We start from the raw sequence: 22,218 nt of genomic DNA, 5'->3' as shown, positions 1-22,218 counted from the left end.
AAAAAACCGTGTTCTTCAACTCTGTGTCACATAGTGAAGTTCACCCCTGCGGACAGCTCTAACTCATTCATTTTACCTGCTGCATGGTAGCCACTGTATTCATACACCACAATTTATTTACTGGTTCCCTTGCTGATAAACAGGGTGCCTTCCTGTTTCCTTCCTGCCTTTACTTAGAATGCTGCTTACGGGCATTCTGCTGCAAGCCTCCTGTGCACAAGGGCAGCTCGGGGTAACTGGATTACAGGCATGTGTGGGCTCTGCCTTTACAGATCTCACCAGGTTAGTTTCCAACAACAGCAGAACAGTTTACATCCTGTCAGCACTTTACCTTTGCCTTATATCCTAACCATACTCAATAGCATCAAACTCCTAAATTTTTCCCAATCTAACAGGTGTAAAGTTATTTATCTTGTTTCTGATTTTTATTTATCTCCACAGACTTTTATAGCTCTCTCCAGCTTGGAACTTTAGTTTTATGCTCCAATAAGATATACCAAGTTCTTTTCAATCTCTCTGCTCTCCTCCACTGTGCTTAGGGCAAATGAGGACTTGGGCCCATGGCCTGCCTCCACCAACTATACCTGCCTCCATGATTTCCTCCAAGAAGAAATGAAAATCTTATGGATCCAGGAGCTATTACTAGGCATCTGCAACACCACCAATGCAAGGCTTGTGAGGGCAGAGAGAGGGACGGCACAGGAGTGCCCTGGCCAAGCACACCCTGCAGTCCCAGAAGAACGGGGCAGATGGGGAAGGCGGTTGATCCTGGCTGGCCAAAAGATCTGACCAACTCAGGGTAAAATTCACATAATTCTGTTGCCTTCCTCTTCTTATCGTTTTGGCCACTTGCTGTGGCTTGAAAAGTGAATTCTGCAGGGCCTGCCCACCTGGAGAGCTCCCCCAGTGCGAGGCAACCCTGAGGCTACAGAGAGGCAGCCACAGCTTACGATGGATCTGAAAAGAGGCTGTAAAACTGGACAGCTGAACCCCATACAAAGAGCGGGCCTCTCCCATGTTAAGCCTTGAAGTTGCAGGACTTCCATCAATGCACGCTTCAGTGTCCCCTCCTCTGTGACAATGTCACAGCCTACATCTGGTAGGCAGACCCTTCTACTGGCTTCTTCCTCCAGCCCCTGTGCCCTCATCACTTCCTGAGCCTCTGCAGAGGAGGTGGCCTCCTCCTTTCGGACACAGCCCAGACTCAGCATCCTTTACAGCAGGCAGGGGACTGGAAGAGCAGTCTCGCTGTGGGGAGAGCATACACACTGAGGGAGCCCCATGCTGTCTGGAAAGGGGAGGTGTTGTGGTGGGAAAAGGAGGAACAACAGCCAGCTAACACTTATTAGGGTGCTTCCCTCACTCCTCTAAAACCTTCCTTATTTGGTGTCTGCAGTTAGAGCCTGAGAAAGGGATTCTTGTGCACTTACTTAATGGCTTACTGTGGTTTCTCCTGAGCACTTGCAGAAAGGGGTGTTGGCTGGGGACCGGCCAACTACACCTGGTCCCAGGAGAGCTCTAGGGTGTGAACTGCACCACAGGTGGTCCCACTTTGAGGCAAGAGGCAGACTCTGTGCTCCCCTGGGTGTCAGTCCTTGGCTGTTGGCTGGTAATAGGGGCGGAGGGGGGGGGAGGGGGGCAAGTGTCAGCTGTGAGCTGTGGCAGCCAGTACTCACAGTATCCACTACATGTAGTTTCCACTAGTCTTTCCAGTCTTCCCTCTGCTAGCTCTTGCTCCTCTGACCTCTGCCGGCGAGTGCCAGGGCTCAGCTGCGACCCTTCTCTCTACCCTGACTTCCTACTGAGCTAGTCTCATCTTTAGATCCAAACACTGAAGACCTCCAAATTCTTACCTTCAATACCTTACTCCACATCCTATCTGAGATCCCTACTTGCATGCCTAAAAGACAACACAAACTTAGCACATCCCTAATGGTTCTCTGGACTGGTTTTCCTGTACGGCTGCTTCTCCTCAGTGCTCTCCACTCATGTGAACGACCCCCATCTGCTGCATGAGTCCTAGAGAGCAAAGCAGACTCCCTTCCCTGCCCCTCAGGCTCCTCAGCTATTGCGGGGGAGGGGGCTGTCTGGGCAGAGACATGGTGCTGATCCCCAGGATAAGGCAAGTCTCACATACTGCTCACATCCCCTATGTGGTGGGGAAGTAATAAACTGATGAAAAACTCAGTGCCAAAGACATCACTCTTTGCTTGATCTTTATTACCACCCCAGTTCTGTTTTAACAGTGGTACTAGGTCCTACGTGGTTTTTAGATGTGAGTTTAATGCTCATAAAAAAAATTCCCTTGTCTAAACTAGAAACTAGGGAAGAAACTCAAAGAAAGGAATTGTAAATGTGTCTGAAGACACTGATGCACTATATAAATATTAGCTCTTGGAGTTATGGCCAAAGTGTAAGCAACTTTTTAGATTTCTAAATAAACTTTAAATTTTCGAAGAGTTTTAGATTTACAGAATAATCACAAAGATAGTACAGAGGTCCCACATGCTCCCCCACCCAGTCCCTGATTATTAATCTCTTACAGTAGTATATTTGTCACAATTAACTGACCAATATGGACCTATCACTACTGATTAAAGTCCATATTCTATTCAACTTTTCTTAGTTTTAATCTAGTGTCCTTTATCTATTCCAGGATCCCATCTAGAATATTGCATTTTCATTGCCATGTCTCTTTAGGCTCCTTTTGACTATGACAGTTTTTCTGACTTCCTTTGTTTTTGGTGACCTTGACAGTTTTAAGGAGGGCTCATGAAGTATTTTGTTGAATATCCCTCAGGTGAGATTTGTCTGATGTCTTCCCATGCGAGGCTGAAGTTAAGGGTTGCCCTTCCCATCACATCACATCACATCACATCACATCATTGGTGCACACTCTCAATAGGATGTATCAATGCTGACATGAACTTTGCTCACCTGGTTGAGCACTTGGTTCACTGTCAAGTTACTCTTTCTTCCCCCTTTCCACACTGTACTCTTTGGAAGGAAGTGACTGACCATGGGCAGCCTACACTTAAGGAGTAGTGAATTATGCTCCACCTCTGAGAAAGGGGTATCTACATAAATTATTTATAACTCCTCTGCCTGGGAGATTTGCCTATTCTCCATTTATTTAGTTATTTTATCAGTATAGACACATGGATATTTACTTTATAGTTTGGGTTATAATCTGATATTACTTCATCGTTTTATTGCCCAAATTTTTCCAGCTTTGGCCACTAGGAGCTCTTTTGGGTGGTTCCTATATCCCCCTGTCATATCCGCATCATTGTGTGTGTTTATTTGTTGAGCACCACCTTACGTTCTGACACTGCAAGATGCCCCAGATCCATCACGTATATTTCCTGTTCTAGTCCTTGAATTACACATTTCTCCATGGAGTCCTGGTTCCTTTTATTAGAAAATGGCATGAGAGGGGTGCCTGGGGGGCTCTCACAGTTAAGCATCTGACTCTTGATATTGGCTCAGGTTATCATCTCGAGGTCGTGGGATTCAGCCCTGCATTGGGCTCCATGCTAAGCATGGAGCCTGCTTGGGATTCTCATATATTCTCTCTCTCTCTCTCTCTCTCTCCTGCTTGGGCTCACATGCACGCTCTTTCTTTCAAAATAAATAAGCACTGGGGCGCCTGGGTGGCTCAGTGGTTGCGAGTCCGACTTCAGCTCAGGTCATGATCTCACAGCTAGTGAGCTAGAGCCTTGCATCAGGCTCTATTGACAGCTCAGAGCCTAGAGCCTGCTTTGGATTCTGTGTCTCCCTCTCTCTCTGACCCTCCCCCACTTGTGATCTCTCTCTCTCTCTCTCTCTCTCAAAAATAAACATCAAAAATTTTTTAAAAATAAACATTTAAAAAATATGGAACACAGAAAAACATATGAAATAATCTCCTGGGGGTATCATTAGTAAAAATCCACTTATCGTACAGAATTTCTCTTGTTCTGGGTTTTCCTAATGCAAGGAAAACAATAAAGGAATGAGAAACGTACAGATTAAAAGATCAAAAAAAAAAAAAAACATATAACCTAATGCAGTGCATGTAACAGACCTTGTTTGGGTTTGACTCTTAAAATTCAAAAATAAGAGCAACCCAATCTTTTCTAGAAGGTATAAGAGTTGAAAAGACCTTTCACCAAAGAAAATACACAAATGGAAAATGAGCATATGAAAAGATGCTCAATATCATTAGTCGCTAAGAAATGCTAACTAAAAGCACAGTGAGACAATGCTACACCTACTGAAATGACTAACATTAACATTTGGGAATACTTAGCACTTGTGTGTTCAAATCCCAGCTTTTCTTAATTGATCCTTGTACCCCTCTGATATAAACAAAGGAAATATAATACCTGCTCCCCTGGTATAAATTTCATAAGTATTAAGTCAGGTCCAATAGTGTCTTTCAATAGAAAGGCTAATGGTCTTGAACTTCCTCCTGCTGGTAATGGAAAGCCACTTAAAACTGTTATTCTTTTCATAATATGTATACTTTATATAGATATCAGATATCTGTGATACATATTATACACAAAGTACTAAGAGCATTCTTCTTGAGGCTTAAGGTTGTATTTTAGTTAGTATTCATTCAGTTGTACAATTATGTGCCAGGCAGTGCATTTCAAAAAAGGAATGGAGAATATACCAGAATCCTAAGATTTAGGGGCAAGGCTGGGGGGAGGGAGGGATTGTGGGATCTGAAAAAGCATATTAAGTATAATTGCTTTGATTTGCTTTTTTAAAAATTTGCTACTGAAATATAATACATATGCTTTAATAGATTTTTAGTCATTTCCTTTGAAATTTCAAATAATATTAAAGGAGGATGTGAGAGTTTTATCAAAAAAAAAAAGACATGAGTTTTAAGAAACGCTGGCTACCATACAGAACTAAATGTGACTTGTAAAACAGGACTCACACACTCACACAGAAAGCTTAAAACCAGTTTCACATGTACCAATGTCAATTAAAACACCATATTAGTATTTCCTTTTACTCATATTTATTACTTCCCGAATAACAACTGTGAAACAATCCCACTGCATACCTTGGAATGAATTTCTCAATAAGTAACACACTTTTCAAGTGGTGAGACAGATAAAGTGAAAAAAACTGAAAATGGAAGAATGTGTTAAATTCTAACAGGTGTAGGGTTGTCTCACTTTGATTTTAAATTAGTATTCTGAATAAAAAGCACTAATCCCATAAAAATTAGCAAGTCATTAAATTCTTTTTTTTTTTTTTAGCAAGTCATTAAATTCTTAAGTCATCATTGTCTGTTAGCAAATGATATTCCCCACTCCTTGCATTTAGATGTGATTCTAATTTGTAACAAGGATCCCAACTCAAATCAAGATCTTCACACAGACCTGTACTAGACATATGCAGTGTTAACTTAAACCGACAAATCTGTGTATTTCCACAATAATTCATACATTTTATTTATTCTTAAATTTCTTAAAAACTCTTCCCAGTCTCTACAATAAATACAGAAATGCATACACTAAATTGTCAACCCACCATATTCATGGAGTTTCAAGACATGCCAGAAAGCATCTTCTGTTCTTATCATACCTTGTGTCATCTAAGCTCCAGCTAAATCATATTTATGATTTGAAATATTCCATTCTAAACCAAGGGAATGAACATCCTATACTTGGAAGAAAATGGATAGACCAGAAAAGGATGTGATCCACAAAAGGATCCCATGGAATGGTGCCTGGAGCAGGCATTATCATCTCCATTTTACCAGAAAAGGAAACTGAGGTTCAGAGATTAACTGGCCCAAAGTACCCAATCAGCAAGAGGCAGAGCAGGGGCCAGGAACCAGGGACTTCCACTCCTAGCCCGATGTTGTTTGCCTTCTCTAAAAACAAAGTAGGGCAGAATCATTTGACAATCCTGCTGTCTGGGAACACCTATTCATCCTGGGAAAATTACCGTATTTGTGAGGAATGCTCAAATTTTTCATATTAGAAAGCTGAAACTTCTGGTCTAGAACTTTTGATCATCCAAAATGAGCTATAAAAAATATTCTGAGAAAACCGGAAAAAAAAACCTTGGGGCAGAACTAGGAGACTCAAGCACAAATAAAAGCAACCTGATGTTTACTATGAAAGAGAACTTCCTAGCAAGGAGAGGGGTCTATTAGTGAAAGGGGCTGTCTCCAATAGGAACCTGGAACACTGGAAAGGGTGAAGCAGAGGCCTGACAGCCCCTGCCATGGGTGCCTGGAGGCAACTCACCTACCTGGGGGGTTTGCTGGATTAGAACCGGAGCACCTGTTTATCACTACCCAACTCCAAGGCTACAAATTGACATTAACTGTGCCCTTGACACCAGGGATGGTAGGGCCCCAAAAAAGCTTATCTTAAGCTCTCAAACATCTACCTCTGCTCAACCTCCACTATATTTGCTAAAGGGAAATTCAATTATTAAAGTAGTTAACTTGGCTACTTTGATTAAAATTTTAAATAATAATCTTGTCAACCAGGTGTGTACTTTAGTCATCATTTACATTTAATATTAATTCTCAAGACGTTCAACTCTCAGAGCAGCTAAGACAGCAGGATTTTCAACCTCCTGCTCTTTAAAATCCCTCCCTCTTAGCCCAGCACATGGAGCATTTGGTCAGGAAATGGCAGTGTTCCAAACACACTGCTGCCACCTTTGATCCTTAGCCAAATGTGTTTGGCTAGCAGCTGAAGACAGAACCTTAGCTCATCCTCTTACGACCCAACTATCCACACAGCCCCAAGCACACCTCTCAGCTCTGAGTGGGCAGAGAAAAACCAGAACAGGGAATCTATTTTCAGCTGACAACAGAAAATCTGAGTGCCTGTCGGTGCTTTAGCACTCTGCTTCTTCATTTTGTTTGAAAATATCAAGATGGCCTGGATAATCTCTAAGGAATCTTCTAGATCTAATATTTTAAATACATTACATTCTATTTGGTAAAGTACTAAGCAAACATAACATACCCACGGTTCCTAAGTGCAATATCCCACAACTCTTAAATATTAGCCATCCAAGAAAAAAAATCTAGCATCGATCATGGCATATACCTCGTAGGAGGTGAGTGGGGGGATGATGTAGGAGGCAGTGCTCAGTGAATACTGGAGTAATATTTCAATTCAAAGTTGGTATGTTACTTGTTAAATAATTAGTTTAAGAGTTACATATATATTGAGTTTCTGTGCATCATACACATTGCCTGTGATGGTTAATTTTGTGTCAAATTGGGTACCTTTAGATTTTGGAAGCAACATATTCTTCATATGGGTGTGATACTCTGGACTATTTACCTAGTGACCCAAAAAGCTGCTAGCTTTGAGTGGGGTCCAGAACGAGAGAAAGCTCCCCAGCAGGTCCAGGCTGCCGTGCGATCTGCTCTGCGGCTGGGGCCGTATGATCGAGCACGTTGCGCCTGGAATGTCAGAGCAGACAGGGATGCTGTTTGGAGCCTCTGGCAGCGCCCTGTAGGTGAGTAGCAAAGCAAGCCCTTGGGATCTGGGGGCAAAGCCTTGCCCTCCTCCACAGATAACCACTCCCCTTGTACCACACAGTTCTTGCCTCGCTATCCGGCCTCAGGAGAGACTGAACGCTCACCCCGTGGGCCACCAAGTTACCAGGAGACCCCAGCTGCCCGCCACGAGCTGGGTGTCGGCTGACCCAGCAGGACACGGAGCTGGACACGCACAGCAGCACTCCATCATCCGACGGAAGGGGGGCATATACGATCGGGCCCGAGCAGGCCCCGGAGGCACAAGGAAGCTACAGGAGAAAGCGGCAGAAATGCCCACGTCCCCACTCCTGCCACATCATCTTCTCTCCCCCAGGCTGATCGATGGCCTCCTGGGGAGTTCTCCAAGATCAGCTGCCGGGGATGAGAAGGCTCAGGCCTGGGGGACAGAAGGTTCTGCCCGACGTACAGACACCGCCCGAACGCAGACAGCGGCAGCACTATGGACCCTCCCGGGGACATCCCTAAAGGACACGGTGAAGGGCGATCCTCCCAGTGGCGGAACTCTGAGCAGGACACCTGGCCGTTCACTTTGCTTGGAAGGAGAAATGGCCCGATGTGCAATTATGTATCAATTCTTGGGCTGGGGCCAACGGTTTGGCTGGATGGTCAGATTTGGAAAAACTGGTGACAAGAAATTTGGGGAAGAGGAATGTGGATGGTCCTCTCTTCCAAAAAGTGAAGATATTTGTGTTCTATAAATGCCCACCATAGGGTGGCTTCAGCAGAAGAGGATTTTAATAATCAAGCGGATAGGACGATCCATTCTGTGGACACCAGTCAGCCTCCCTCTCCAGCCGCTCCGTTCTGTCCCAGTGGGCTCATGAACCCAGTGGTGGGAGGCTGCCCATGGTGGCAGGGATGGAGGTCATGCATGGGCTCAGCAACAGACTTCACTCACCGAGGCTGACCAGGCTACGGCTACTGCTAAGTGCCCTATCTGCCAGCAGCAAAGACTAACACTGAGCCCCAATATTGTGCCATTACCCCAGGAAGATCTGCCAGCTACCTGGTGGCAGGTTGATTGCACTGGACTGTTGCCATCATGGAAGGGGAAGCATTTTGGTCTTACTGAATCAGACATTCTGGATGTGGATTTGCCTTCCCTGCACACAATGCTTGCACAAAAACTACCAACCATGGAATTACAGAATGCCTTATCCACCATCATGGTATTCTACATTGTACTACTTCTGATCAAGAAATTCACTTCACGGTAAAAAAAAAAAAAAAAAAAAAAAAAAAAAAAAGTATGGCAGTGGGCCCATAATTATGGAGTTCACTGGTCATACCATGTTCCCCATTATCCTGAAGCAGCTAGTTTGATAAAATAGTAAAATGGCCTTTTGAAGACTCAGCTACCGTGCCAGCTAGGTGGCAGTACCATCCAGGGCTGGGACAAGGTCCTCTAAGAGGTGGGGTCTGCTCTGAATCAGTTGTCCAACATGTGGTGCTGTTTCTTTCCCCTAGTCAGGATTCACAGAGCCAGGAATCGAGGAAAACAAATGATAGTGGCACCACACACTTTACCCCTAGTGACCCACTACCAAAACATGGCTTCCTGTCTCCATGACCTCCCCTTCTGCTGGTTCCAAAGGCAGGAATGCTTCCCCCAGGAAGCACAACAACGATCCCATTAAACTGGAAGTTAAGACGGCCATCCAGCCAGTTTGGGCTCCTCATGCCTAGGAATCAACAGGGACAGAAGGGACTTCTGGAGCCAGCTGGGTGACTGATGCAGACCACCCGGGGAAAGCCGGCTGCTGCCCTACAGTGCGGGTGGGGAGGGTGCGTCCTGGTGGCTCTGACCCTGGAGAACCATGACTACTGCACCTCCTACTGTTAGAATGATAAACACACTTTGTTCTAAATTCCTGACGCTCTCCATCTGGCTCAATATTTACACTTTAAGTTAAAATATCTTAAAATTCCTGTCAAGTATTTATGTATTATTTTCCCCTTTTAATCTTTTTTTTTCTAATTATGAAAGTAGTAAATACACACTAAACAAAACTCATGTTACAGAAATAAATAGAAAATGGAAAATTCAGGGTGCCTGGGTGGCTCAGTCGGTTGAGAGTCCGACTTTGGCTCAGGTCATGATCTCACAGTTGGTGGGTTTGAGCCCCGCCTCGGGCTCTGGGCTGACAGCTTGGAGACTGGAGCCTGAAGTCTGCTTCAGATTCTGTGTCTCCCTCTCTCTCTGCCCTTCCCCGATTCATGCTCTGTCTCTGTCTCTCTCTCTCTCTCTTTCTCTCAAAAATAAATAAACATTAAAAATTTAAAGAAAAAAGAAAGAAAGAAAGAAAATAGAAAATTCCTTGAAATTTGGTACTTCCCAAACAACTATCTGAACTATTTGGTCACATTTCTGCAGATGTATGTTTTCTCTTCCCTGTTGAATGGACACACATGACACCTTAATCTAGATAAATGTATATTCATTCATCCTCCTCTAACTGCTAAGTTCCTCACATCCCTCCCAATGACTGCATTCCCTGTCAACATCTTTGCACACGCTAATATGTTTTCAAGTGACTTCACATTTCTGTGTTTTTTAAGCTCACCCACAAACCCCCCAACCTGTCCCACAACACAGGATCCTGCTGCTGGGGAGAAGTAGCTCCTTAATAAAGTTCTTATTAACCAACTAGGGCATCCTGAAGTAAACTGACAGGAGCCCTCCCTCAATGATACCACTGAGTGATTTTCAATGGAGTCTTTAGATAGTTTTCCTAAAGGGCGGTCTTACCCGAGAGCTCCCCAGGGCTCCTAGAACTAGGGATGAGGGACCAGAAGGGAGAGCTTTCCACCTTTCTCACCCAGAAACAGCATGAAGGCATGAGCCAGCTGTTACTGACTGCCGTCTGGTGGCACAGAGATGATAGCACAGAGGACCAACGTCCACGCGCAAGCTAGAGCTGAGTTGATCTCCCACAGGAAGTTTTTCTTGCCCGGGTGCCCCACGCTCCACTTCTCAGTTACCCTCCAACCCAGCAGCTGAGTTCCTGTGGGGCCCCACACTGTGTTGCAGACTTGAGTACTGCCAGGGTCTGGCGTGGTCCCTATCCCACGGGCAATGCTCTGTAGTTTATTTAACATTTTATTTATTTTTGAGACAGGGAGAGACAGAGCATGAACAGGGGAGGGTCAGAGAGAGGGAGACACAGAATCTGAAACAAGCTCCAGGCTCTGAGCTGTCAGCACAGAGCCCAATGCGGGGCTCAAATTCAAGGACCGGGAGATCATGACCTGAGCCGAAGTCGGCCGCCCAACCGACTGAGCCACCCAGGCGCCCCCAATGCTCTGTAGTTTAAATGGAACTGAAGAGAGCGCATGACAGAATCACAAGTTGCTTTTTTCTTTTATTCACTGGGCAGACGGTGTTGACCATGGTTACTGTCACAAAATTATTTGTAACACAAAAATTGAGGAAAGTAAAGAATGGATGTCTGTGAGAAAACAGGAACGAAGAGCGGGTAGTTCTGTACAGGACATCATGGTCATCAAAATTAACTGAAATTTCTTTCACTTCCCAGTTAAAGGGGTAGGGGTGAAGGAAGATGTTGGCATTTTAAATATTACTGTTGGATTCTCCTTGGTACCTTAAAAACACTACACATTTAGCTGCATTTTAGTTTTTTAAAGGAATGGTTATTAGGAAGATAATGCCATCTGGAGGATATGAATCATCTACGGGAGGTCAACTCAGAACTAGGTTTTAGATGGTTTGTGCTTCTGAAGCTCAAAGTAGCTCAAAAGAATTTTATTTAACTTGTCCCCATAATATCCATGGGAACCTTAATAACTTTCTCATATTTTGCATATAAGACAACATACACAAAAGTTTTATCTAAGACCTTTCCATGATTTCTGTAGAGCTAGCACTACGATTCAGGCTCCTAAATATCAGCCCAGACTATCAGGCTGCTTTCGAGTGATTAATTTCAACCACACTGAGCTACAGATTGAGACTGAGGCACTTTTACAAAAACCAGATGGCCACTCAGAATTATAAAGAAGTTGTGTACATCCAAAAAGTTGAAACAAATGAGAGAACAGAGCCTCCGTGGAGGTGCGGTTCCCACCTACTAGGGTGTACCTGATGTACAGTAAAAGAAGACAAGCACTTGACATGAAAGAAATGAGAAGACCGGGCTCAGGCAAGTGACGGCCTAGCAGATGAGTCCTTAAGTCAGTGAGGGCTGCCCATCCGGGATGGCCTCGCCCACACCCTAGGCCAAGGCTTCACTCCAAGGGATGCTTCCAAATGAGAGAGGTCCCACACAGCCCTGTCTCTGTCACTCACCACTGTCTGACATTTGCTTTTTATTTCTTGGGTTGTGGGACACTTTATACTTAGAACCCGGAACATGTGCAACAGATAAAAGTAAACAGTGCAGGCGCACACATTCACTATGTTCTATGCAGTGCTTGTTCACTTCCAAGGAAAAACTGGTCAACCTGCAACTACCTGTAGCTTTTCTCAGTCAAGAGGCCTTACTGAGGCTTTAGTTTCTGCTTATTTCAATATACGTCCTTGAGCACCATACTGTTCCATCAATGGTCCTGTGTGAGGAACTGAATGAAATGTCATCGTTCTTTTTAAGTTATACAACACACAGAAATACACAAGATAAATATGAACCATGAGGGCAAAAAAACCCAGCTGTGTTTCTTACCAAATTCAAGTACGAGACTTTCGTACTTCAAAAGGCGAGGAATGAAATTCTACACAACCAAAACTGTTAGCAGCATGATGTAAATCATTTCCAACACAATTCTTTACAAGTACTGGGTTGGTTAGACCACAGAATTAATATGCAAATGATCCTGGCTACACCCCAATTAAAATGTCCAAGAAGTATGGAGGAGCCCGAGGTACTTGCTACATTTACGGAGCATTCACCCTATGCCAGACCCCACGCTGGAGCCAGAGAGACAGCTAAGTACAGCACAGGGCTCACACAGCCAGAAGTGCTCTGGTTGGGGGGGACCAGCAGGTAAGTAACTAGACAATGAAATGAAAAGGCCACCTACTGAATGGAAGAAATACTCGCAAACCATATACCTGATAAGGGGTTAACATCCAAAATATATAAACTCCTACAACTCAATAGCAAAGACATAAACATCTGATTAAAAAGTAGGTAGAGGATCTGAATAGACTTTCTTCCAAGGAGATACGGATGGCCAACAGGTACACGAAAAGGTGTTCCACATCACCAATCATCAGAAAAATGCAAATCAAAACCACACTGCAAATCACCTCACACCTGTTAAAATGGCTAGACTCAAAAAGACGAGAAATAACAAGTGTTGATGAGCATGTGGAGAAAAGGGAACCCCAGTATACTGTCGGTGGGAATGTAAATTGGTGCAGACACTGTAAAAAAACGGTATGGAGGTTCCTGAAAAAATTAAAAATAGAACTACCATATGATCCATCAAATCCACTTTGGTTAGTTATATGGAGAAAAAGAAAACACTAATTCAAAAAGAAAAATGCACTTCTATGTTTATTGCAGCATTATTTATAATAGCCAAGATATGGAAATAACCTAAGTGTCCATCGATGGATGAATGGATAAAGAAGATTTGATATACACATACAATGGATTACTATTCAGCCCCCTCCAGTCCCAAGAATGAAACCCTGCCATTTCTGACAACAGGGAGGGACCTTGAGGGTATTACGCTAAGTGAAACAAGCCAGACAAAGACAAATATTATATGACCTCACGTATCAAATTAAAACAACAATAACAATAACACATAAGCTCTATAGATACAGAGATCAGTGGTGGCCAAAGCCAGGGGATGAGGAGTGGGCAAAATGGGTGAAAGGGTGACCCCTTTATAACTTCCAGTTATAAAATAAATCATGGGAATATAACGAACAGCTTGATAACTATAGTTAATAATACTGTATCGCATATTTGAAAGTTGATAAGAGAGTAGATATTAAAAGTCCTTGTCACACAGAAAGTTTTTTTTTTTAAACCTTTATTTATTTTTGAGAGAGAGAGAGAGAGAGTGCAAGCGGGGGAGGGGCAGAGACAGAGAGACACAGAATCCGAAGCAGGCTCCAGACTCTGAGCTGTCAGCACAGAGCCCGAAGTGGGGCTCAAACTCACAAACCGCGAGATCATGACCTGAGCTGAAGTCGGATGCCCTACCGATGGAGCCACCCAGGCGCCCCAAAAGTTTTTTTTTTTAACTATGCATGGTAATGGATGTTAACTAGACTTACTGTGGTGATCATTTCACAACATATACAAATACCACATCATTATGTTGTGCATATGAAACTAATGTCAATTATACCTCAATAAAACAATCTCTAATTTACCTCAGTAACTTTTAGAAAGGTTTATAAATAAAATTCTTTAATCTGATAAACTTTATCAAAATGGTAATTCTCAATAAATTAACGTAGTTGAATGTTTATTAATAAATATCTTTTAAACATGATTCGTATTACACAATTCTGAGGCTGCCAGACTGTTAAGCAATAGCTATAAAAATGCTAGCATCACCCCTTGCTCTGGTCCTGGAATCTGAGAAGCCTGGTAAGAATTACCCCAAGTGACAAGGCTGACTGGCAAGACAGAGACAGAGATTAGATAAAAACTCTCAACCTCTTTTGGATTATCCTGTTATCAAAGTTCACATAAACATTAAAGGGCTCTGAGTATAGTGTAAGGGTTCCAGTTTCAGGCTCTGAAGTCCGACAAACTTGTAGAAATGCTGGCTGCAGAATATGCTACTTGTGGCTGTAAGTCCTGTCCACAGATAGAGAGGTTATGAGGAACATGTTTTTTAAAAAGTACCTGGCACACAGGAAGATCTGAATAAATGTCACATTTGATTATCTCTTACTTAAGCGAATACCCACAAAGCGCCTGACCTCCCCAGAGCACAGTGTGAAAGGCGCTCTCAGGCAGTCTGCTTTGAGGCCAGAATTCATCACCGTGTGAATACCCGCAGCTCAGCTTGCTGACCCTAGATGGCTAAGGGTGGGCCTTTTCTAGCACCGTGGGCATTGCCTGAGAGCTTGGAAAATGCAGAATAGCAGCTGACCCCAGACACAGTGAATCAGAATCTGCATGTCAACAGGTATTTCATATGTGTGCATTCAAGCCTGGAGGCAGGGTACTACGGGAGAACACATCGAGGGCTGTCAATGTCACATAAAATGCTACAACAGTTCAGCTGAGGAGGGAAAGCAGTGCTTCCTTTCGTGGGTCGCTGTATTGCCTACTCAGCATCACTAAAAAGGATCCAGATGAAAGCTGCTAAGGGGGCACATTTAAGCCCAATAGGTGATTACTTGTCAAATATTAGCCCTCCTTGTCTTTTGCCCTTTCTCTTATTACTTCAAAAGTCCCTTGACAGGGGTGCGTGGGTGGCTCAGTCGGTTAAGCGTCTCACTTTAGCTCAGGTCATGATCTCACGGCAGGTGGGTTCAAGCCCCGCATCAGGCTCTGTGCTGACAGGTCAGCTTCGGATTCTGTATCTCCCTCTCTCTCCGCCCCTTCCCCACTCACACTCTGTCTCACCGTCTCTTAAAAAATAAACAAACATTATAAAAAAAAAAGTCCCAAGACAAACTGCCAACCCTTCAGATTCCCAACAAATTGGGGATTACTTTGGACAGCTACAAAACTGAGGCAGAGGGAAATACCTCGTTCAAAAGCGGACACCAATGCCTGTGAGGAAGGTGGTAGCAAGGTCGCATACCTATGCACACACACCTGCCTACACATGCCTACACGTGCACCTGCACACACACATCTAGGGTGTTTCCTAAGTTTGCCTGACAACTGGAAAGCAGAAATTGCCTGAGCCTCACACTAATACACGAATACACTGGCTTGCCAAGGAGGGAGTAGCCACATCAACAACGTATTGTTACCAAAACAAAACAAATGTCAGTTCACGGAGAGGTCACTTTGGCTTTGTCATTTTGTTAGGGCATTTAAAAATAAGAAAACTCAGTATTAGGAGTGTCCTCAAGGAACATTGTTTTGTTGAGTCTATTCAGGTGGTTTAATACATGAAAACTGTTTTGCTCTGCTCTGGGGAGGGGCAGAGTAGCCTCAGTTGACTAACCATGTAACTTGCAGCCTGTTGGGATTACCCCTCAGGGACAGGCACTTTTCTCAAGAGAAGGGTTAGAAGCAGCATTTACAAGCAATGAGCCCTCATCATAAGGGCCAACTCCCAAAATCCTCAGTGGACAAGTACTAAGCCAATGACCCTGTGGGAGCTACGTGATGCCTAGCACTCAGCTCCAATGGTCAGGATGGGTGGTTGAGGGGCAGAAGGGGGAGCTTGCTAACCAGGAGCCCACCTGCTGTAAGCTTAGTCTGGAGAAATGGTGAAACCCTTCGCACATGTGATATTCAGCAGGGGTAATCTGCTGACTTTGCACACAGACTAAAGATTGCAGTCTCCAAAAGTATCAGCCCTATTATCTGCTGAAGAAGGCAGGACGACTTTGGCTGTTGTGCTGGGGGCACTAGGTACCCATGAAATCATCACCCTGATGGGGTTCAGGTCGGGCTGCTCCCAAATAGGGCACGTGTTAAATTGAAGGCATGTGAGAAATGGCAGGTGCAGAAAAGACCCTTTGACCTTCTCCCCTGAAGTAGGTCATATGACCCTCATGGGAGAGATGCCTTCCCTGTGCCCAGAGGAAAGGAGCATTCTTATCTCTGAAGACAGGAGGATGGGAGTGGACTCTGAACAGACAGGCCTTGCTAAGCTTCCCCCAGTGAACCACACTGAGCCCTCTGTCCTATCACCTTCCCGCTGCTTCCCAGCATTCGTCAAACCCAGTATAAAACCACACAGGTTTAACTACTTCTCCAGGGCTCATTTTCTCATGAAGGCTCTCATTTCACGTAAAATTTACATTAAATGAAACCTGTGTGCTTTTCTCTTGTTAATCTGTCCTTTGTGCAGAGATCCAGTTGGGAACTTAAGACGACAGAGGAAAGGTATTTTCCTGCCCTACAATGCACTGGACTGCCAGAGCCTGTGGGAGTAAGGCCCAGAACAAATATGGGATAGTACTCTGGGACTGGATGTGCCCCTGCTGCCCTGCATAATATCTGTATCTTGTGAACTTTCAGAATACGGACTTTCAAATTTTCATGATAAATGAAAAATAGAGGCCATCACTATTTATTGCAGTAACAAATTTATTGCAATAACAAATAATCTCACAGGTTTATTTCTTGATCGTGCTTCACACCCATGTGGGTGAGTTGGGGGCTCTGTTCTGCACAATCTTCACCCAGAGACCCGGGCTGACAGAGCTTCTAGTACCTGTCCCACCACCAACTGCAGGGCAGGGAGAAGGGGGCACGGAAAATCAGGCAGAGCTTCTCCAAGGTTTTGCTCATATTTCACTGGACAAGGCGAGCTAACTGAGAACATCTAATTTGAAGGGAAAGGAGATGGGTGATTCTACCGTGTCCCTGAACTGAGACATTACACACCAGCGCAGTGGGGAGCTCTCCTGCCCAGGTTCCAGAAGGCACCTGTGACACTGGCCTTGGCTGACCCGTGCCCCTGAGGGTTACTCTGAAACAGAAGTGTCCACGCTGAAGGGAGTTTCCATAAATTCTGCCAAATGAACAGCACCTTTGTTCAGGGCTTCATGCAGCACCGTTTCCCACGGATTCCCTCTGGCTGCCCACCATGTGGTTGTCAGTTTCCCCCTAAAGTTCACCTTTTGTTGAAAATGTTTCCCTTACTGAGCAAACACATTCTCGCGTTTCATAATTAATGAGCTATTCCATCCCCTCATGAGCCACTTTCTTCAACCCCTAGTCGAAGTGATGTGAAAGTAACGCAGCCTGAAGCCATCCACCTCCAGCTGCACTCCCATCGGATTACAGACAGCAGGCTCCACCCACTTCTCCAGGATTCTTAATGCCTGTGCTTAAGAAAAATGTGTGTACATTTCTTGTAGGAAGTTAAAACAAATTAAGTTGAAAATAAACAACAAAAAAACCTCTCCTACTTGTGACTATTTAAGTGAAATATCTTAAATTATATCGCTATGTATGTGTATGTTTGTACAGAAAAGCAGTCTGCAAGGAGAGACGCCAACGTAAACAACAGTTATCTCTATGAGATGGGATTACAAAGGTTTTCATATTCTTCCAGTTGTGCATTTTTTACAAAATAAATATATTAACTTATATAATTTCAAACATACGATTACATAAAAATTAGAAAAGCTGTATTAAATTTGTTCCCTTTAGTGTATTTTCAAAGGATCTATTTCATAATAATGAATTCCTTTTCTCTATTCAACTGACCATTGAACCAGGGGATGTAGGGATACCGACCTCCTGCACAAAAATCCATGTGTAACTTTTGAGTTCCTCAAAACTTTACTAATGGCCTACTGCTGACCAGACCACTTACCTATGATAACATATTTGATTAACACATATTTTGTATATGTATTATATACTGTATTCTTACAACAAAGAAAATGTTAAGAAAATTGTAAGAAAGAGAAAATACATTTACAGTAATGTATTTATCGAAAAACAAAGTTCACATATAAATGACCCACACTTCAAACCCATGCTGTTCAAGAGTCAGCTGTGTTACCTGTTTGACTCTCCCTGGGTAAAGTATTGCACCTAATTTAAAGAAAGCAAATCCTGATCATCACAGTATTTACTTGATTTGTAAAAATGGACCTCTGTCTCAAAAAAGGCAGGCAGAATTAAGCTTTCTGTAAATGTTTCTTAACCATCTGACTGAACTGCCTAAAAGCAAGGATGATTCTTGCCAGGAACAAACACGTGATGAAGTCAGTGTGAGAACAAGACAAAAGGGCAGAGAGAAGCAGGGCTCCGCTCTTTCCATGACAGATGTGACAGTTAGGGCTAGAGGGAGAGGGAAGGCCAGTACTAGCAGCTGAGTACACTGGGGTAGCACTCTGCTTGGCTATTACACGCATTTTCTCATTTAAGTTGGAGGATTACTCTACTAGTAAGAACCACTATTATTCTTACTTTTGGCAACAAGAATACGAAGGCACAGGAAGATCTCACAATTTGCCCAAAGTCTCATAGCTGCCATGGGCCAGAACCATGATGCAAAGTCAGCAATCTGTACACCTGACCCACATCACACTTCAGATCAACTCCAGGAAGACTGAACAAAGTAAAGAAATACCTAACTACAGCATATCCAGTGTAAAACACAACTGTACAGGTATGACATCTTTAAAAACTGATAATTTTCTAAGCTTTGAGGCAACAGCAGATAAATAAAACAGCAGACCTACCATAGAGACATATGCATGCTCCTGTTCAGGTCTGCAGTAGACACCCCTGTTTCTCTGTGTCCAGCTCTCCTGGTTTCTGCAAGAGAGAGAGCAACTCCTCGTCCACCCACATGCTGGTGCCAGCCATTCCCATCATACACCTCCTGGCCAGCTGGCTACAGGGAGGGGCCTCACACAGGCTGGCTAACCAGGCCTTCCACACGGATGCTCACAGTGACTGCTCCTAATGGAATGTGACACAGCAGCCCTGAGTGACAGAGGGTCTACTCTCTACCTGGCTCTATGAGCTGTGGGGGGTCACAGAAGCCTGGCCTGGGGCTATCAAAAAACATCTACTGTGTCTCTTCAACAAATGTTGCTGGGAAAACTGAACAGCTACATGCAAAAGAATAAAACTGGACCACTTTCTTATACCATACACAAAAATAAACACAAAATGGATGAAAGACCTAAATGTGAGACCTGAAACCATTAAAATCCTAGAAGAGAATACAGGCAATAATAACTTCTTTGACAGTGGCCATAGCAACTTCTTTCAAGATATGTCTCCTGGGGCGCCTGGGTGGCTCAGTCGGTTAAGCGTCCGACTTCGCTTAGGTCATGATCTCACGGTCCGTGAGTTCGAGCCCCGCGTCGGGCTCTGTGCTGACAGCTCAGAGCCTGGAGCCTGTTTCGGATTCTGTGTCTCCCTCTTTCTCTGACCCTCCCCTGTTCATGCTCTCTCTCTCTCTCTCTGTCTCAAAAATAAATAAACGTTAAAAAATTAAAAAAAAAAAAAAAAAAAAAGATATGTCTCCTGGTGGGGGTGGGGGAGAGGGGAAAATGGGTGATGGGCAGTGAGGAAGGCACCTGTTGGGATGAGCACTGGGTGTTGTATGTAAGCGATGAATCACGGAATCTACCCCCAAAACCAAGAGCACACTGTATACACTGTATGTTAGCCAACTGGACAATAAATTATATTAAAAAAAAAAAAAAAAGATATGTCTCCTGAGGCAAGGGAAACAAAAGCAAAAATAAACTATTGGAACTACATCAAAATAAAAGGCTTCTGGGGTGCCTGCATGGCTCAATTGGTTAGGTTAAGCATCCAACTCTTGGTTTGGGCTCAGGTCATGATCTCATAGTTTGTGGGATTGTGCTTCATGTCAGACTCCACACTGATAGCACAGAACCTGCTTGGGATTCTGTGTATCTGTCTGTCTGTCTCTAAATAATAGATGATAGATAGATAGATAGATAGATAGATAATACATAGAGCAAGCTTCTGCATAGAGAAAGAAACAAAACTAAAAGGCAACTTAAGGAATGGGAGAAGATTCCCCATTTACAAATATTTGCAAATGACGTATTTGCAACATATCCAATAAAGGGCTAGTATCCAAAATACATGTAGAATTTATAAAACTTAACACCCAAAAAAACAAATAAACCAATTACAAATGGGCAGAATACATGAAAAGACATTCTTCCAAAGAAGACATCCAGATGGCCAGTAGACACATGAAAAGATGCTCAATGTCACACATCATCAGGGAAATACAAATCAAAACTACAATGAGGTATCACCTCACACCTGTCAGAGTGGCTAAAATCAACAACACAAGAAACAACAGGACTTGGTGAGGATGTGGAAGAAAAGGAACCCTCTTACACTGTTGGTGGGAATGCAAACTGGTGCCACTGTGGAAAACAGTATGGAGGTTCCTCAAAAAGTTAATAGAACTACCCTATGATCTAGCAATTGCACTACTGGCTATTTACCCAAAGAATACAAGAACACTAATTCAAAGGGATAAATGCACCCCTATGTTTATTGCAGCATTATTTACAACAGCCAAGATATGGAAGCAGTCCAAGTGTCCATCAACTGATGAATGGATAAATGAATGTGGTATAGACATAGGATGCAATATTATTCAGCCATAAAAAAGAATGAAATCTTGCCATTTGCAATGACATGGGTGGAGCTCGAGAGGATAATGCTACTAAGTGAAATAAAGTCAGTCAGAGAAAGACAAATACCATATGATCTCACTCATACGTGGGATTTTAAAAACAAACAAGCAAAGGGCAAAAAATGAGAGAGAAAGTAAGGAACAGACTCTTAACTAGAGAGAACAAAGTGATGTCTACCAGAGGGGGGGTGGGCTAAATAGATGATGGAAATGAAGGAGTGCACTGGCTGTGATGAGCACCAGGTGTTGTATGGAGTGTTCAATCACTATACTGCACACCTGAAACTAATATAACACTGTATGTTAATTAACTGGAATTAAAATAACTTAAAAAAGAGCAAACAAACAAGTAGCAATAAATAAACAAAAAAAGAGATTGCAATGAAAAAAAAATGCCAACTATGGAAGAAACTGTAACAGAGAATACAGTCAACACATGGAGAAAGCAGAGCTGAAGACAACACCTAAGTGTGGAGACCAAAATGTGCCCAAAGCCAGACCAACCCAGGGCATTTCAGTTACAAGAGGCAATACTTCTCTAGTTTTGGTTAAGTTAAAGTAAGGTTTATGCAACTTGTAACCGAAAGAGATATAACGAATGCTAACTGAAACTGCTAAATTAGTAAACTGAAAAAAATTTTAAAAACTAGGAAAAAATGTGTCTACCAAATACAACAAAGAATGAAGAAGAGAAAGGGCTAAATAAATCAGGGGAAATGCTCGATTTCTTAGTGAACAAATACTAACTTCAAACACATCAGTCCCAGAGGCAGTGTAGGACAGTGAATGGTCTTGCCCATGATCCAATCCCAACTCGCTCCCTCCCCATCTACCTCTGCTGGTTTCCAAGCTCCCTCCCCTCCCCTTCCCCACCTTGCGGTGGGGACTGGCCAACGAAAGGTGAGCAGAAAGTGGACAAAACCACCCCATCCAGCTTTCTCCTGCCTTTAGCCTTAACGTGGCGGAGTGAGCTGCAGCAGCCAGCTTGTGGATACGAGGAAAAGAACAGAACTGCAGAAACGCTGCCTCAGGCTTCTGAAAAATGGCAGCAGCCACTTGCCTTCTGGGCTTCCTACACTGTGATTCAAATTCCTACTCGTGTAACTCCCAGCTAGGCAGAGGCTGTTATTTCATTCAACAGCACTACTGAGTGCCTGCCACATGCCAGGCACTATTCTAGGCTCTAGGAATACACAGTGAGCAGAACCGAAAGAGCCTGCTTTTCCGGAGCTTCTTACACCACAGAGGACAAGCAGACACAGGTAACACAAAGCATCTATTCGTAAGCAACAGTAACAGCAAAGGGTCACTGGAAGGTATCACATCCGGTGCGGGCAAAGATGCTATCAGACGGCTATCCTCAAACAGCGATATGTACTGGAAAGCGAGCAGCCCGTTCC

At 43.6% G+C, this 22,218-nt stretch overlaps 1 protein-coding gene across 6 annotated transcripts in view; it reads right to left on the bottom strand.

Moving 5' to 3' along the window:
• Positions 1-22,218, bottom strand: part of TULP4 (TUB like protein 4) — a 242,909-nt gene that overhangs the window by 91,399 nt on the left and 129,292 nt on the right. Inside the window, exon 1 of one of the 6 annotated variants that reach the window (XM_060617017.3) lies at positions 18,861-19,047. The exons of the other annotated variants lie outside the window; for them this stretch is intronic. Coding sequence (XP_060473000.2) covers positions 18,861-18,863 — 3 coding nt within the window. The 5' untranslated portion in view covers positions 18,864-19,047. Of the gene's footprint in view, positions 1-18,860; positions 19,048-22,218 lie in introns of those variants that run through there. 6 annotated transcript variants of the gene reach the window in all.

The sequence above is a fragment of the Panthera onca genome, chromosome B2 (genome assembly GCF_046562875.1).
Source record: "Panthera onca isolate mPanOnc1 chromosome B2, mPanOnc1 haplotype 2, whole genome shotgun sequence".
Lineage (NCBI taxonomy): Eukaryota > Metazoa > Chordata > Mammalia > Carnivora > Felidae > Panthera > Panthera onca.
This window is presented reverse-complemented; position numbering and strand designations above follow the sequence as displayed.